Source organism: Neodiprion pinetum, chromosome 4, assembly GCF_021155775.2.
Source record: "Neodiprion pinetum isolate iyNeoPine1 chromosome 4, iyNeoPine1.2, whole genome shotgun sequence".
Classification (NCBI taxonomy): domain Eukaryota; kingdom Metazoa; phylum Arthropoda; class Insecta; order Hymenoptera; family Diprionidae; genus Neodiprion; species Neodiprion pinetum.
In genome coordinates, this window is record NC_060235.2 from 25,548,193 (window position 1) to 25,565,502 (window position 17,310).

General features: G+C 37.9%; 1 protein-coding gene across 8 annotated transcripts in view; it reads right to left on the reverse strand.

Moving 5' to 3' along the window:
* Positions 1–17,310, reverse strand: part of pum (pumilio) — a 110,660-nt gene that overhangs the window by 74,126 nt on the left and 19,224 nt on the right. For 6 of the 8 annotated variants that reach the window (XM_046624188.2, XM_046624186.2, XM_046624185.2 and 3 more), the window contains one exon: positions 6,436–6,568. In XM_046624188.2, coding sequence (XP_046480144.1) covers positions 6,436–6,568 — 133 coding nt within the window. Of the gene's footprint in view, positions 1–6,435; positions 6,569–7,859; positions 8,087–17,310 lie in introns of all 8 variants that reach the window. The other 2 variants (XM_046624191.2, XM_069135764.1) reach the window with 1 other exon arrangement.

A 17,310-nucleotide genomic window follows, 5' to 3' on the forward strand; every position in this document is an offset into this window, starting at 1 on the left:
AGCCAAATTTCCGAGACTTTTAACTTTCGAAATCACTGGTACATGTTAGAAACTTGATATTGAAAGCAATTGGCAATCACTCAAAATAACCGTAAAAGAGGAAACCATTTCACGCTCGAAACCATGTGAATACAGCAGAGGATATTTCAAATCGCATAAGACTTTATCAAGCCGCAAGAGTTTAAATGTCGTGAATTCGCCGGAAATTACATAAAAATGTGGTTATGAAATCATTCGAAATTGCGTGAAATCATAAAGAAATCGTAAAAAAGTTTGTCCTAAATAATAGATAACTTATACACATACATTATATCTAAAGAGAACACTTCAGATGATGTAATGAAAAGTGCAAAATTGCCTACAATATATTTTCATTTTATTCTCAATTTTTGATTCATCTACCTGTTCGTTAATTCTGTACGCTTCAAGACTGCCCGAATGTCGCCCTCTGGGTGTTTGTATGGGTTGTATAATTGTTTTATAACAGAATGATAACAGAGAAAACTGTAATTTATTTTTATTTAATAACAATCCACCCTTCTTCGCGAAACGACGGAAATATTTATCGAAAATTTGCATCGTTGCTCAGTTTCACCTCTTCTCTTCTAACACACCTCGAACAACACCGACTAAAATTTTTTTATTTGCAGATCACTATACTACAGTCCGGAAGAATTTTCATTGGTTACTATTTTTTTTTCTAATCGTGATAAGTCGCAAAACATGCGTTTCTAACTCCCCCATTTGAAAACATAATCTCTTCGTTTTAGCCGTATTTGAATTAGTATATGAAAAATATGACGTAACATTTTTTACCCTTTTCCCTTGTCCTTCAGATGTAACTAATTATGCCAAAACCTTCGACCCCCTGCTCTTCCTCTATCTGTGGTCAGCAGAATGTGACACATTATTTGAATGGCTTCTTACGGTAATCATTAGTACTGTTCACGCTACTCTTATACATTTTGTTAGATCCATACAAAGGGAATTGATTCATTAATTAATTAAATTGGTTAACGATTTCGTTGCTGACCTACGTTTGAATACAATGTCTAGTGAATAAGGTCAATCCACTGTACAACTGGCCCCTAATTTGCCGGGGATTTTGAATATTGATTTCGGCAATCTTATTTACAGAATAGGATTGTCGATATGCTCTTTCCTTTGTCAGAATTTTTCTTCCTAAATATATTTCAATTTTAAACGAAATAAAAACATACTATTACAAACAAAACAACATCAAAAATTATTCGTAAATATTGTGTTTGCTTATTTTTGAATTTAGGTTTCGTTTTGAAAGGGTGAGAAACGCCAACAATTGAATCAAAACATCGTGATCAATTCCCAAATTCCGAACCCTGCGTTTGGCGAGTAATTTTTGCTGAAAAATTGTAAACTTTTCACATCCATATAATTATTAACGATTATCGATATCGAATTAAATGGAAAAAATATAAGGACGATCTGGAACATCACTTTTTCAACATGAGAAGCGCCTGACTTTCTTCGATTTTATTACATACGAACAAAATTATTATATACTAATTACTGCGGTGTATCATGCATGATTCAGAGTCGAGTCCTATGTTTTCAGCATGATATTGAGAATTTCAAAATACACAAGAACCTTACAAAAGGTGACTAAACCGAATAGAAAAACTGTACTTGAAACTTTTTGACATGCGTATCTGGGTTGTTTGACAAAGTTTAGGAATTACCCTAGGAGTAAAGATCCCTATTACAATATTGGTCTGAAATTTCGAGTGTTCGAAACGAAGGGCGACTTTGGAATCAACCGAATGATTTCAATTCATCGACCCCTTGAGAACGATTGACACACATATCGGCGGAAAACGGTGGTACCACTTTTGTGTTACGACTCATGTGTGGGCATTAGAAAAAAAAAAACAAAAAAAAAAAAAAAAAAACCCCAAGTCTTTACTAACTCGATTAGACTGTTGTTTGGCAACTCATAGCTTTTGAGGTCGCTGAATCTGATCCTGAAATCAGATTCCCAAAATTCAAAATGGCGGACCCAATATGGTGGGGAAAAAATACGAAAAGTAGTTGGATTTCGACAACAATTTATATCTTTAGTGTTTTTATTATTTTTTATATCAATCGCTACATTATATCCGTCATTTTGAATTGTACAAATCTGATTTCATTTACAAATTCAGTGATCACAAAAACCTTTAAAATAAGATGACATGATAAATTTATCAAAATTTTTTTCTGACACAATAGTGGCACTAAAATCTTGCCACACTGGTAAGGGGTTAACATTGATTTCTACCGATTGTAAATTCTGCCTTTCTGTGTTACCCTCGATTTCCGGGTTGGACAAAATTACAGAAAATCACAGAAAATCTCTAAAAATCAACGCAAACAACAAAAAATAAAAATAAATAAATAACGAATCGAAACCATTTGACGATTACCAAGCCTCTGGGTGATTTCCTGTACGATTTACAACCATCGAGGACTAATTTTTTCATTTCTATCACGTGCTCTCGGGTGATTCGTATTGATTGATCCAACGGTATCACCTCGATTAACAATAAGATTCCCCGTTATTCAAGTTAATCCAGTTTGTTTAACAGCTTGATTTCGAACTGATTAAATTCACGACTCCCTCGAGCAAAATTCTACGCAGATCACCGGATGCCGCACCCATGGCAATCGGCAGTCCGGCAACTACACCCCGCTCTAGCGCTAAATTCATATAATGATCCAGGAAGCTTCCCGCAGGATTTTCCCTGGAAACTGAATCCATGCAAACACCGAGATACGCGGTTCTAATCAATCGGGAACTGTAACCCCGTGGCTCCGGGTGTGGGTGGGTCGACCCTGGGTGGCTGCGGGACGTTGGCCTCCACCCAGCCATCCAGCCAGCCGCCCCCACCGCCACCGACACACGGCCAACGAACGTTTTAACAAGCGTCTGTCGCCATGGCAACAGCCGCGTTTCACCCGCCGGTTGCCGCGCGTCGCGACGCCCCCCTTTTCTCTTTCACTGGCAGTCACACACGCAGGCACACGCCGCACCGCTGCCACCACTCCTCGTTTACCGGTAGCGTCCACTTTTCGCATTTGTTTTTAACAACTTGCTCGACAAGAAACTAATATCAACCTATAAGGTACGGAACTGCGAGGAAACCCGCGTGTATCCCCCCCCCTCCCCCCCCGCATCCGGTTTCGGGTACACTCGACGGTGTTGTTTCCGTGGTTTTCGTCAGGCTTTCGAAGCTTCGTAGGAACAGAATTCTTATCACTGACTCGTCAATGCGGGTGAAGTAACAGACGTGAGAGATCGATGACGTTGAGTAACAGCTTTACTTCCATTTGCCGCGTGACATAACCTCGACTATTCAAACGCGAAACGAGCCAATAACGAGATGTGTGATAAACTGATACACATCGTTTCGATGGAGTGATGAAAAATCGTCCGTAGGATAAAGTGATCGCTGAAGTCTGACGTAATAGAATATTCATACCGTAATGATGTCAGGAAACTGAACACTCGAATACACATGGGCTAAAGCATGTGATTTCATTCGTACATTCAACCAATTTTCAACGAGTTTGTTGTATATTTTTCGTCAAAATTCGCAGGCGTCTCGAGATTACGTTGCGTTCGGAATTTGAGATGGCCAAAATGTGAGGGACCTGCATTTTAGTGTACCCAACCTCGAAAAGATTGCGCTTATCGCCCGTTCGCGCCAAAGTCCGACGGACAGACTTGGCCAGACTGTATAAACAGAAAAAAAAACTTGGCTCACGCGCACTCGGGTGTTCCTTAAATTTGTCGAAACCTATGGCATATTTTGTAAGAATTGACTAAAAGATTAGTTCATGTTCGCAAAACTATATTGGTGTTTCAAAGATAATAATCATCATCGAGTATGTGAAAAGACTAGATATTAATGCTGAGGTTGTGTTATCTCTACTACCTAATCCAAAACCATTAAGCTCAGTCATATTAGAAAAATTTCATTGACCACCTTTTGACTCTGTTACGAACATCGTCAATCATGGTTAGAATTTTTAGACCAATATGCAACGCTCAAATTTCTTAAATTTTTCTTTACCAAGTGTTATAGGGGAAATTAAAAAGGAAAGATAAATAATTAAGATTTTCAACACGTTACGCAACATGCGATGGTAATGAAGTTTTTTCCAAATATAACAATCGGTTTCGAACAGTACTACGTGAACCATTATGAGTTCTGTTTTATAAATGATTCACGAAAATATGGAATTTTCAGCAGATAATCCACGAGTTGCGATTAAATTTGAAAACTGTCAAAGCATCGATTGGAGAAAATCAAAGACAAGTAACTTCCTTGGAATAATTTTGCTAAATATATAATTTATACCGCTTTCCAGATTTCAAGTTTGTTTTTAAAAAAAATCCCCTTATTTTTACAGTTCTTAGGTACGCATAACACAATGCAAAATATTTCTAAAATAACAAAAGATTAGATAAAACTTGATACCCTCTACATAGAGGCGGGAAGAGATGTAAGTCAATTGAAATACATAGAACGTACGGAAAAACGGACAGACAAAAATGAATGGGAAATACAATTATATAAACCTTCCTTTCTTCCAATCTATACGCTCCGAATTGTCTCGCTTGGCACGGTAATCGATTAATTAAATTCAACAAAACCACCGATGCCAAAATCTCAGAGGTAAATAAATACATTTACGTAAGTATAATTATATACCTGGGTGTCCTGAGTTACGTGCCAAATGTTCATTCAAATTTCTGAATAATAACAACTGTATTATTTTGGGTTACGAAACGTTTTCTTCGTATAGAAATTGTACAATTGACTGGGATGTATGATAATACACAGCGTTGATCACGATATTGTATTGAAAATCGAGAACAAACGGACGCTGGTTTCGTATTGAATACTGATTTATTACCTGCATTCAAGGAAAATAAACAACGATCATCCGTGTACCAAGTTTTAGATTCATTCAAGATATACGTGTATCGTATAATATATATGGGAATTCCATACGAACCTGACCAACTTTTGACCCTAACCATTTCTGATTTTGTTTAAAATTTTTTCTGTATTTTTCCCAACTTTGAAACAGTGCCTACCCTGAATTTTTTTAAAATTTTTTTATTTAATCGGTCGATTAATTATTTATAAATATTGAGTAATTTTGAAAAGGAGTTTTTAAAATTTTCGCACAATTCTCAGAAGCTCTATTTTATTTTCCAAACATTCTAAGACCGTGTCTATTATGGGCTGATATTTTTCCATTTTTTTTTTTTAGAACTTTCAATTTTTTGGTCAGCTAAAATATCGTTTCAACGGTCTAAAAATTTCCGAAAAATTCATAATACTTCTATTTTTCGTTTAGAAAATTTCTAAACCGGTTCTGTTATGAAGCAAACTTTGTCAATTTGTTTAATTTTTTTTTGTACGTTCAACTTTCTCATCAACTTCATAATAAAAACCGGTCTAGGAGTGTTCTAAGTGAAAAACTGAAGTTTTGAAAATTTTTTGGTCATTTTCAGATAGTTTAAACAATGTTTTATATGATCAAAAAAAATTACAAGTGCTTTGGAAGAAAAAAAAAAAAAAAAAGAAAAAACTCGGCCCATCATGGGTTTGGTCCTGATATGTTTGGAAAAAAGAAAAGTTTTTGAGAATTTTAGAAAGGGTCCGTTTCAAAATCATTCTCAATATTTATAAACAATTCATCAGTTAAATAATATAACTGAAAAAATTCAGGGTACTGTTTCAGAGTTGTGGCAATTGCAGTAAAAATTTCGGACAAGATGAAGTGTGTGAGGGTTAGACATTGGTTGGATTCGCATGGGATTGCCCATGTACTCTGTTTAATAAATTTTTAATCGGGAAAAGAAATTAAAAACATTGACGATGTCCGGTTGAAATCGCAAGATTAAGAAAGCGGCGCGATCGAAAATGGAGTGCCAGAGCGATTCCCACATGTAGGTATCGTGTGCACATTATAAGTGCAAATGCCGTAAGATTGCAGTGTGCGATCGACGTCCCAGTTAAATGTTGCCGCAACGAATCGACTCTGCACTCCAAATATATGCGATTCTAAACATATATGTGTGGATACAATAAAAAAGTGAATGAGGAAAATGCTGCTGCAGGGTCAAAACAATTTCACCACGATTGCAGTCGACCAGTTGCACTGTCAATTGGCGAGTTAGGCGAGGTAAAAATATCAGAGGAATAGCACGACGATAGAAGATTACGGAAAAAAAAAATTTTTTAGTAAAAATTTGAAGTTAAGCCAATTGTGATCAATATCCAGGACAATGTCGAGTGGTTTGATGTTTTTTTTCTTTTCTTTCTATAAATCTATAAAGATACAAACCATTTTCTAAATAGATGTGAATAATAAGTGATTGTATTTTAACCAAATTTTTACCTGACGTACTCCAGGTAGAATCGCGCCACATCTGATGATCTCCCAGGTGAAGTATCCCACCGCCTTTGACTCCCCCCTCATCTTTAGACCCGCCTTCATCGACGCCCCAAAGTTTTTTTGCCGAGGGAGCGATCTGGAATTATGCGAGAAAATAATTTTCTCATTAGTATACTGGACAACAATCATTACGTTGATATTGTATCAATAATCGGTGAAACGAGAAACGTTTCATTTAGATTTCATAATGTCTTAAGATCATAGTTTTTTTTTTCTGAATAAAGGGTAAAAAAAAAGACTACGAAAACAAAATTAAAAATATATGAAAAATCGATATTAGAATTCGTGTCCTAATGGCGGTTTTAGACAAAATTTAAAAATTGCCGACTTTTGGAAAGCGAATAACGTCTACTACGATTCTGAATATGTTTGTGGATCGCGGATGAATGACGTAGCAAACGATTTGACAGTGTTAATAGCGTATCATATGGAGGAAAAAATTGTAATAATACGTGCAATAAGAAAAAGCAAAAATCGTATCCGCCCGACATTTCACAAGCGGTAATATGGCAACGCGAATAGGCAGAGATTGTCCCCAATTTATCGAGGACCGATGATGCAGGTAGGTGGTTGATTACTTCAACAAAGTTCGGAATATCAATTGCGGCTACCTGCAGAGAGCGAGAACGTCGCGGTAGCGAGTCGCACGAAACGAGAAGAGAATGTCCGCAGCAGCTCTACAACCTACAATGTAACCAAAGATCCGAGCGTGGTAAGGACAAGCCACTGCAAAACCGCGACAACTATAGCTTTGCGGCCAAAGTACTATGAATAAATTGGTTCTCGAATGATGCGGAAAGTAAGTTAGTAAGTTATATTGAGGAAACCAAAAAAGTAAACAGAGGGACAACACTTGAGTATCTAGTTATTTTTCAAATTATTTTTTATCTTATCCAACATCTTGCACAATTCCTATTCAACTATTGCGTAAAAGAACAAAATACACTTCTACTTTTTCACAATTATAGTTACATTTTACCAGTTATGGTTTGACGTACAGCTTGTATACTTTTTAAAAAACTTTGTAAGTTGTAACACACTCTCGAGTAAAATAATTCAACACAAATAGTTGAATCGCTACCTATAACAAAGGTTGGATGCTACAATTCGAGAATAATTGTAGTGAAAGGATGGGAATATGTAAAGATAGACAAAGGAAACTAGCCTTCGATTACTATAGACTCATTGTACAAAAGTATTGACCTGCAGATATGTGAATTTATCATAAATTGATAAAATACAATTGAATTCAATTCAATAGTTACAACCGCGGACATTCGGCGTAGCTCAAATGTTCTCAGTTAGTAATTTTGACACATTAAAATAAAACTGAATGATCATAAGAGGACAACATAACGATTAATCACCAGATAAAGATGGTCAGGCCAGCTGGGCACTCCAGTGATTCCCATTTCTCCGTGTGTACCACGTACCAAATCAATACCGCGACTGATTGTGAGTATAACGTTATATCTCTTCTTATCTTCTTCTCGATCTTTATTTTTCACTTCTTTACTTTTTATTAGTAAACCAGTGTCCTTCTTGTGTTAATTTTTCTTCAATTTACGATATTATACTCTTGGGTAAATTTGGGCTAAAGTAACAGTTTCGAGTTAAAAGAAAGCTGAAGGGACGTTCCACATCTTATGGCCGATACATCGACCGAATTCACGGGCGGTTTTTCGCTCATCGAGGAAGAAGCGAAAGACGACGCGAGCAAGAGAGAGAGACAGAGAAAGAGAGAGAGAGAGAATGGACAAGTCCGAGGTGGCTAGAGCTAGAGCAAGATAGAGTGCAAAGTCCGGGCTAGACGATGACGGCTACTAGACCCATAATACCTTTACACACCGTAGAGCAGTGACCTCACCCCACGCGTCACAGGTCACGGCCACTCCTCCCGCTCCAACACGGCGCAAACTGCACACAGAGAACATCACCGAGTGATCGGAGCCAAAAAGTACAGCTACATTATCCTACCTGTCGGCGTACCGTTCGAGAAAACAACCCTGTCTGATATTGCGACCCCCCTACGCTCTGCCTCCTTTTTGTACGCCTCAAAAGGGGGAGTTCTTCGTCGATGGTTTTCGGATGGGAAATGCTCAAAGGTCTAGCAGCGCGTCGTTACGTTTTAATAGAACCGTTTATTGCTTCAGCGACGAAAGCGGCATGAGTCAATTTTCAATTGCCATTCGGTGAAAATTGATTCATGCCGCTTTTATGACCGTGCGTTGGTTAGACGTGTTCAATAAAAAGCCGAGGTAGATGGAAAAGAGAAAGAGAAGGGCGAGAGAGTGACGCGACGAGGGAAGAGGATTATCGCACACTTAACGAGACCGCGCGACGAGGTTATCCCGCGATAACGCCGCTTCACAGTTACCTCGGAGGTTATGTTGTTTACTACGCGACATTGAGAGAAATGCGATTTTCAACATTGCGTTGTTTCACTTTGCCGGAAGAAATTGCCACGTACGATGATATGATCATCGATGAAATCGCTTTTCGACGTGACTAAATAACAAGAGAAAAAAAATTAAAAAAAAAGAAAATCAATGATATTTCTGACGGTATAGTGGATTATTTATTCTACGCAGACGGTCGGCCGTTACTGTGGCAATGGGTAACAAATGTTGGTGAAAACAGATGCGTATGGATGTGTGTATGTATGTATGGACGAAGTGCTGCCTAGAAGAATCACACACATGTGACTATGTTCATATTATACCCCATGATATCGAGACACTAGCGTAGAAACTGTCAAGGTTCGAATATCAAAATAAATCGTAAAATAATGTCGATTAATGCCCTTCTTCCACGTCTAGTTTAGGGTAGTGATTAAAATTTCTGTCAATTTTGAAGAACGGCTGCGATAATGAACTGAAAACAACAACTGGAATAAATCACTATGTATACTGAAAGGATTTAGTCGTGAATTGAATATACGTTTAAATGTCTACAGAGGCTCACGCTGTTGAGTGTTATTCGATACAGGGAAACATCGTTCTTAGTAATTATTCACTTCTACTGCCTGCTATAAATTACGTTCGTTTTTTCGTCCTTCACTGCTTCACGAACAAACCTTTCCGGCAAGAAATGCGTTACCAGATAAAATGTTTTTGTAAACACGATATTAGAAGAAAAAAAAATCTACGTATAATGTAACTTGCAAGAATTAAGATGCAATAAATAAAGTGCAAACTTTCGTTCAACTGTATTTTATCCACTATAAAATTTTTTTAAAATCAATAGATAACACGAGCAAAAATAACCTGCAGCTAGGCGAGACTGCTTTTGCGGTTTTATCAATATTCGTGCAGAATATAAAATATTTCTGCATCCGACGATATTGAATAATTTACCTCGAGGACATTCGTTCAAATGAGAAATTAATATCGTCTCTGTCGTGGTTTACAAAAATCATTGTTAACATCGTTGCTTCCACGTTGGAACGGAGCAAAGAAAAAGAAACGATCGGTGTTTCATCCAAAAAGTATTGGCTATTCTACAAAAGACCGTGGGCCTCTTAGTAACGAATTAGTTGCCGTCCTGATACGATACCATTACACGATAAAGGAAGCTGTTAAAATTCTAACCACCAAAACTGCTGCCAACTTAGGGATATTTTGGAGCAAACGAATAGTACACGGATTGAAATTACAATCGGAAAAAAATTCTGAAGAGGATGAAAGAATGCTCTACATACGTTTCATCATTACGCGAAATAAGTCGACAACTTTTCGTCGACGTTAGAAAATAGCGCACGCCGGCACTGTAACTTCGCACATCGAATATATGTGAACGGAATGTGCGGAAGTTGAACGGTAAACACGAATTTCGTATTATGCTGTGGGCGCTCGATTCTACGCTAACAGTAAAAGTCACTTACCGCGATTCTCTTGCAAACACGTGAATCTATAAGATGTCATAATTCATTAGAGACGTGCAAACGGCGAATGAAAGACATTTTTGGCTAATCTCCAACTAAACACCACCGCGGAATGAATTAGAAACGCAAAACTTGTACAAAGAAGACTGTTTCAGGGTGAAAAATAGACAAAAGAACGGAATGTCATATATTATGGTCAGTTGCGTGGTAAGGGAGCTATTACTATCGTTCTGATGGAAATAACCATATAAATATTAAACATTTTGCAACAATATAGAATGACCGTGATTTGATTAACCATGATTGCTTGAGATTTCCATGAATAGGCAAAAAAAATCTGATTATTCGTACTTTATCGTACTACATCACTGAGTCTTCCAAAACTTTTTACGGTTATGTACCGTTTCGATATTTGTAAAGAGTAAGAACAGGGTTAACAGTACTCGCCCTGTAACGCTGGAAAGAGAAAAGTTATTTTGAAGTTGCATAACGCGACCATAAATATTTCAGACCAATCCTGGTTACAAGCTGATCAGCGTTTGTAGAATAGCGAGAGGCTTCATAGCCAGAAGTTTTGGACCTTAAAAATAAGCAAAGATTCGAATCTTTCGAAGAAGGGAAAAGAAACTATGTGAGAAAAATTATAATTTTGTGCAAACTTCCTTGAAATATCTTTAAAGGAGTCGAATAATAAGCCAAATTGTATAATCACGTTAATTCCGTATCACGGTTTCCCGAATTTCCAACAGCGAAATAAAAAGTTTATCTGATAAAGAATCGTTAAAATAGCATTGCGAACTTGAACCTCAATTTCTTCTACTCTGCAGATTGAACGGATTAGCCGACTGTGAGAGCCTGGCAATTCACCGAGTTCAGTGTCACGGGCATCGGAATAGCGAATCCTCGAGTTGTGATCCCTCGCAACGTTTTACGTCGCGTCCGTCCGTCCGTCCGTGACTATCGAGCGTCAAGGCACAAACCAGGCACGCATACATGCAACCGGCAGGAACAGCAACCGACCATCGTGATTGCCGACTAGTCGCCGTGGCGTAACCGGTTGCTGGAGAGCCGGGCATCGAGCCTCGTCAGCAGCTGTGAGCCCCCCACAACGGCGGCACTGTCACGGTAAGACAATGTCTCGGAGATAACTGGCCTGCATTAGAGGTACCGCATATACACGTGCCTGTGTGCACCATGCATCGCAGGTGTGGTACTTTGTGGTATAAACTTTGAGCAATAAATATTATCACCTTGCCACGTAGCCTCTCGTTCTCGCGTGGTTACAGTACTTGAAACGCAAAGGTGGACGAGACGGACGAATGAACGAGGTGAAATAATGTACAATTCGTAGAGTTGACAGCCCTCTGGCGAAGCGGCGCGACTCGCAACCACGTGTCATTGTCCTACAGGTTACACAACATACGGGGTGTCTAGTTGGAAACCGATTCGACTGTAGAATACGTATACCTACGAGGTTTCGGCCGAGAGAATGGAATGAAACGAGCGTGAACGGATTCGGAAAGTCATCGTGAAGTCCAACGAAGACTTCGTTTCATCTCTCATCTTCAGCTTTATACTTTCGAGATTAAGTTTCAAGAACAAGTATACGCGTGTCACTTCGTCAAAGTTGTCGTGCCGTATCACGAGGCAGATTCGTCTACATGTATGCGATTCAGGGTAGGTATAACCGATCGAAATTTGTATCATTGCTCACTGATTGGTAAAATGAAGCCTGAATCGCATAAATGTAGGTGAACTGTAGGTTACGGACTGTAAGTAGAACTGACCGTGTAGCATGTGATACATTTCCACGAAATGACACGATACAAAAATAACGAATTGCCGACTTGGAGTGATGTTGTATTATTGAACAATGCCCAAGTCTATAGTTAGTTGATCAAACTCTCATGAGTTGCGATCGATTTGGAAAAGACCGTGTATTCATTTATCCACATTTGCCTGGTTCTTAGAGCCACATTGTTTGATTGTTACTACATTCCTATGCAATGGAAATGGACTAGCCCTGGGCTGTATCGGATTCCAAATCGTAGGAGGATATTTTGCGGCGCAGGCGTTGCTTCTCCTAGCAACGCGAACGAGATACCGGTGTACCACCAACGCCGGTAATTTCACCCTCCTGCCTCCCCGCAAGTGACGTTAATAACTTGTACTTCTTCGTGTATCGACATAATAGTTCATCAGACATCAATGGAGGCCGTCAGCTTGTCCTACAACTCCGTAACTCACCGAAAATAATAACTACATGACACTACACGGGGCGAAAAAAACTCGAAAGCGTGAAACTCTACACAAGCACCTAAAAGCTGTATTAATTTTGTCACCAAAAATATTTTTGGCATCTGGAAGCATATATTAAAAATCGTATGATTTTTCATATGCATTTTGGGGAAGATCAATGCGATATCACAACAAATAAAATGACATGTTCTTACTTCGAATGTCAAAAAATCTTTACTCGAATTATCAATTATAGTACTTGGAGTTATTTCTTGGGACTTGGAATACTGAAGTTAGATCGTAGTGGAAAATTACTTGGATTTTGCAACAAAAACATTCTTTCCAACCAGTAAATTGCACCAGTATCTGCTGCAATTACGAATATTGAAACAACATTTATTTCAAGCTTATAATAATTTCCTACTCAGTCTACACTGATTACAATTATACAGATAAACTAAAAGAAAGAATTTCTTCGTTGCGGCAATTGAATGTGGCAAAAGAAGTAACATTTTTCCTTGCAAGCACAAATTCGTCTCGAGTCATTCACTCGTCATTCGATAAGGACAGAAAACATTTTTTCCCCACTCAATTTTGTCGCCATATTTTTTGTGCACAGATACGTTATCGAACAAACGCTTGTTTCTGTGAAAATAATTGAATGCGCTGGAAGCATGAAACGAATTTTACTATACATTTACGATTCGTCAGAAGTTTATTTCAATTAGGGAGCTTCCATAAATTGCGCAACGCAAAAATTTGGATTATTGCTCCCCCCCAGCATAACATTTTGCAACTAAGCCCCCCCCCTGAATGTGATATAACACAATCGATTGATGACTGCCTTTTTTCGAAAAAACATAAAGCTCATTATTAATAGGAGGTAAAATGTATTGTTCAACGAAAAAATATCGTTACGTAACGACGATATCAAACCCCCCCCCTACACTGTGCAACGAAGCGTAACAAATTCCTTGACCCCTCCGGCCCTCGAACGCGTTACGTAATTTATGGAAACTCCCTTACTATAAATCTTTCGTTTTAAACTTATCGTCGGTACGCGACAAAGAATTCGCGACGAGATTCGACCGTATTTTGCTTTACCTACACGAGAATATCGAAATCATTTCGCATCGAGCCTCCTGAAAGTGCGAAAATGGAAAAGTCGCCGGAGTTGCACAAGTCGTATTAATCCTCGTCCATGCCTCTGCCGCATAGTCTCGTCGTCTTTACTTTTGAAGCGGGGATCATCCAACCGTGCCAAGGGAACGTGGGGCCAGCAGTCTCCGACGCGTCTGCTGCGACTGTGTGAATCACCCGTAGGTCTTCGTCCCTTTCCGCGATCGATAAGCTCAAATAGTTACGTATAGCTGGTTCGTAATCGAGAAAGAGGGCTAGGACAAGAGGAGATTTTACAAACTGAATTCATCGCCACCTCTACTTCCAGTTAAATTTTTCTACGAACGACAGCTTCGTGGATTCCCGATCTGACGATTATCAAATTTCAAAAATCCAAAATCGGGGAAACTCCCAAAGATAAGCGAAAAGACAGAGTTTTCCGCAGCCGAACTTGAAACAAATCACAGCAAAATATGTACCTGCGGTTAAAATCTCCACGTATTTTCGTCATTCGCTAAATCATAGCACTTGCGATACGATTCGATAGAATATTGTTTTAGAAAAATTTGGTACGTATACCTAGCTCTTTTTGTATCGACGGGGGTACACATTTACTTTTTGGTTTAATGAATATTGGTTACATTCATTCAACCTTAAATTGCGCCATTCGAATAAAAATTTAAAAAAAAAAAAACAAAAAAAAAAAACGCATTATTCGAATAGTCCTTACTGGTTTTTTTGTTTGTGAAACTAAATATGTAACCGAGCCGTTAAAGAAAACTTAGTGAGAGTTTGAATTAATGTATCGGAATCCAGTTAACCTATTTTGTCGAACCAAATGACGAAGCTTTTCCAATTGCAATCAACCAATTCTGAGTGGAATTACGTCTTTTCACGCTGTTAGTTTTTTTTTTTTTTCCACATTGCGAAACTCGACGTCAGTACTATTTATTTGAAGAATTCATGGTTTGGTATAAGAAATAAAAACCAATAAAACGTAATGTTTGACAGAAATTCAAGAACCTGAATGCAATTTTCATTTTCTTTGACAATTTTTTTTATTCATTCTATATTGTTTTTAAATTTTTCAACGATTCGATCGAATGAAGCTACTTTTTTCTAATCTTACACCGACGTGATGGGAAAAAAATATCTTTGAAATAAAGAGCCTTTGAACTAACTTCAAGTAGCACGTGAGTATAGCTTTAAAATGATAAATACACATATATATATATGCCGACGGTAGATCCTAAGGAGCTGATTATTCAACGGCACAAACGATGACCTTACAACTTTGCACGTATACATGTACCATGTACGTCCGGCTAACTAGCTATTCTACCAAATGGAAATAGTGAAACTCAGCAGATTGAGCGACCGATTTCACTATAGTCACTTCATGCAGGTTGGCCACCTCAAATTTGAGCGATCAAACGCGACTTGTCGAGGTTATGTAAGCGATACGCTTTTCAAATTGGGCAGATCTTAAATAGTCGATGTAATCATTTGGAAGGACTTCGCTTTTCATTTTTAACTAACCGATTAACGATCACAGCTACGAGTCATCGTACAAACACCATATCGATTAGCCACTTGACGCGAAAATGTTTAGCATCACACGCACAGTTTCGAGAGAGTTGGCTACCCTGCCTTGCAGTTGAAAATATTTTCACGGCACGATCTACCCGACCAATAGAGTTCAATTATTTGGTGCATGCGCTGTCGGTCACTCGTACAATCAAGTTTTACCCTTTTCTCTCAGTGCCATGCGTTTACGGATCGCACAGCTGACAATGAGAGACAAGGTACAGCCGACATTGATCCCTTTCGATTCGCCGACACGAGGCAATGAATTGAATCAAGTTCAACTTTACTTCAATCGCCATCGGTTTGCCGTTCCCTTCCCTAGTCTCTCATTTTTCTAACTCGCTAAGCCCGTAGTTTCCTCCCCCCTTTCATCTTGCCGCGCCAATATTTGATCCCCAACGGTTGGTTTGTTGCGAAAGAAGGAGCCCAGCTAGCGAAAAATAAGTGAATATGGTTAATGAATCGTATATAGTCGGAAAAACAAATCGATTCATTCATACGAAATAAGAAGGGTAAGCAAGATATTATTTTTGAATAAAAAAAAAAAAATTAGCCGACTGTATAATAACAATGAAGATTTTTTACGGATTTTAAGAAATTTAATCGAATTCAATTGAACGGTTCTCTCGAGTACACCTTATACTAATGCTCATCCAACTGCCCACTTTCGAAGTCTAAACAACGCGAGATCACCTTGCATTATTTAATTCTACTTTTTTTTACATGTCGGAATTTCATATCGTTTTATCACACCGTGAAGGTCATTATTATACCCTTAATGTAACTTCTTCGTACTTTTCCGCCTACCGGGTAAGTCGATCGAAGTAGACGTCGATCGCATTATCACCCTTTCTCAATTTCGTCAAAGCTATGATTTTTTCTAATTAGAATACTTTTGATTTATATAATTACTTCTCTTTTTCTCTTTTTCCCCCCATTTTTCTTCATATTCTAATGAAGATCTTGTCCAAAAGTAATTGCTGGATAACTAATTTTAAAAAATTCGGCAATAAATTTCTAGTAAAAGTTTCAATAATGAGCTAAGTTTTCACCTGCAATGAGTTTCAACTTGTGAAATTCGACTCGACTCTTGTAATTTTCGGATATAATTTTAAATTTTCATGATTTACCAGCTGCGTGCGATCATCTTTTTTTGTAAACAAAGAGATAAAACAAGTTAGATCGATTACAGATATCTAGAAATATCCAGCAGTGAATATTAAACTTATTACATAAAACTCAAAGTAAGTCTAATTGTAAGAACCCAAACAGCTCAGTCCTATTTGATTTACAATCAGCAAAAATGTTTATTGTAGAAGTTCCCGATCAAATTTTTCCTCATATTCTTTTCTTGTATATTCACAACATTGTTGCTCAACCTGAATTAAGAAAATAATGATAAATTCTGTACAGAAAAATGCTGCATCAACATTTGCGTGTTTCATGTGATAGAATTTTTCGCTATAATCTATATGTCATAGCCGCGAGAGTTGTTAAACGGTATAAATGAAAAACGAAAAAATCCAAGACTTGAGCAGAATAAAAGCAAAAAAATAAAACGATACAAAAAATACATGTAATAATAATCACATTGCTATTCCTCACGTAGCTCTGTACAAATATACGATAAGTAAACATTCTGTGCAAAGATTGACGCTGTCTGCTGCTATATTCATGAATTGCGCTTACATAATTAGAGTATGCATAATATGTTCAAGGGAAATGCCAACTTCCCAACAAGAAGCGATGATGATATATCGTATTAATAATAACAAAAGTGCATGCACCCGTGTTATGCAATTAAATAAGTACACACCGTGTATGTATATGTAATACATGTATGTATTAGGGTGGTTCTTATTTTGGTCATGTCTAAATTTCCTCGCGCTCACCCCCCAAAAGCAATCAACATATACATATAGGCAAAAAATTGGCCGCAACCCAGAATCTGTCCGATAATTCCAACACGCCCCGCCAAGCATTCGAATTTT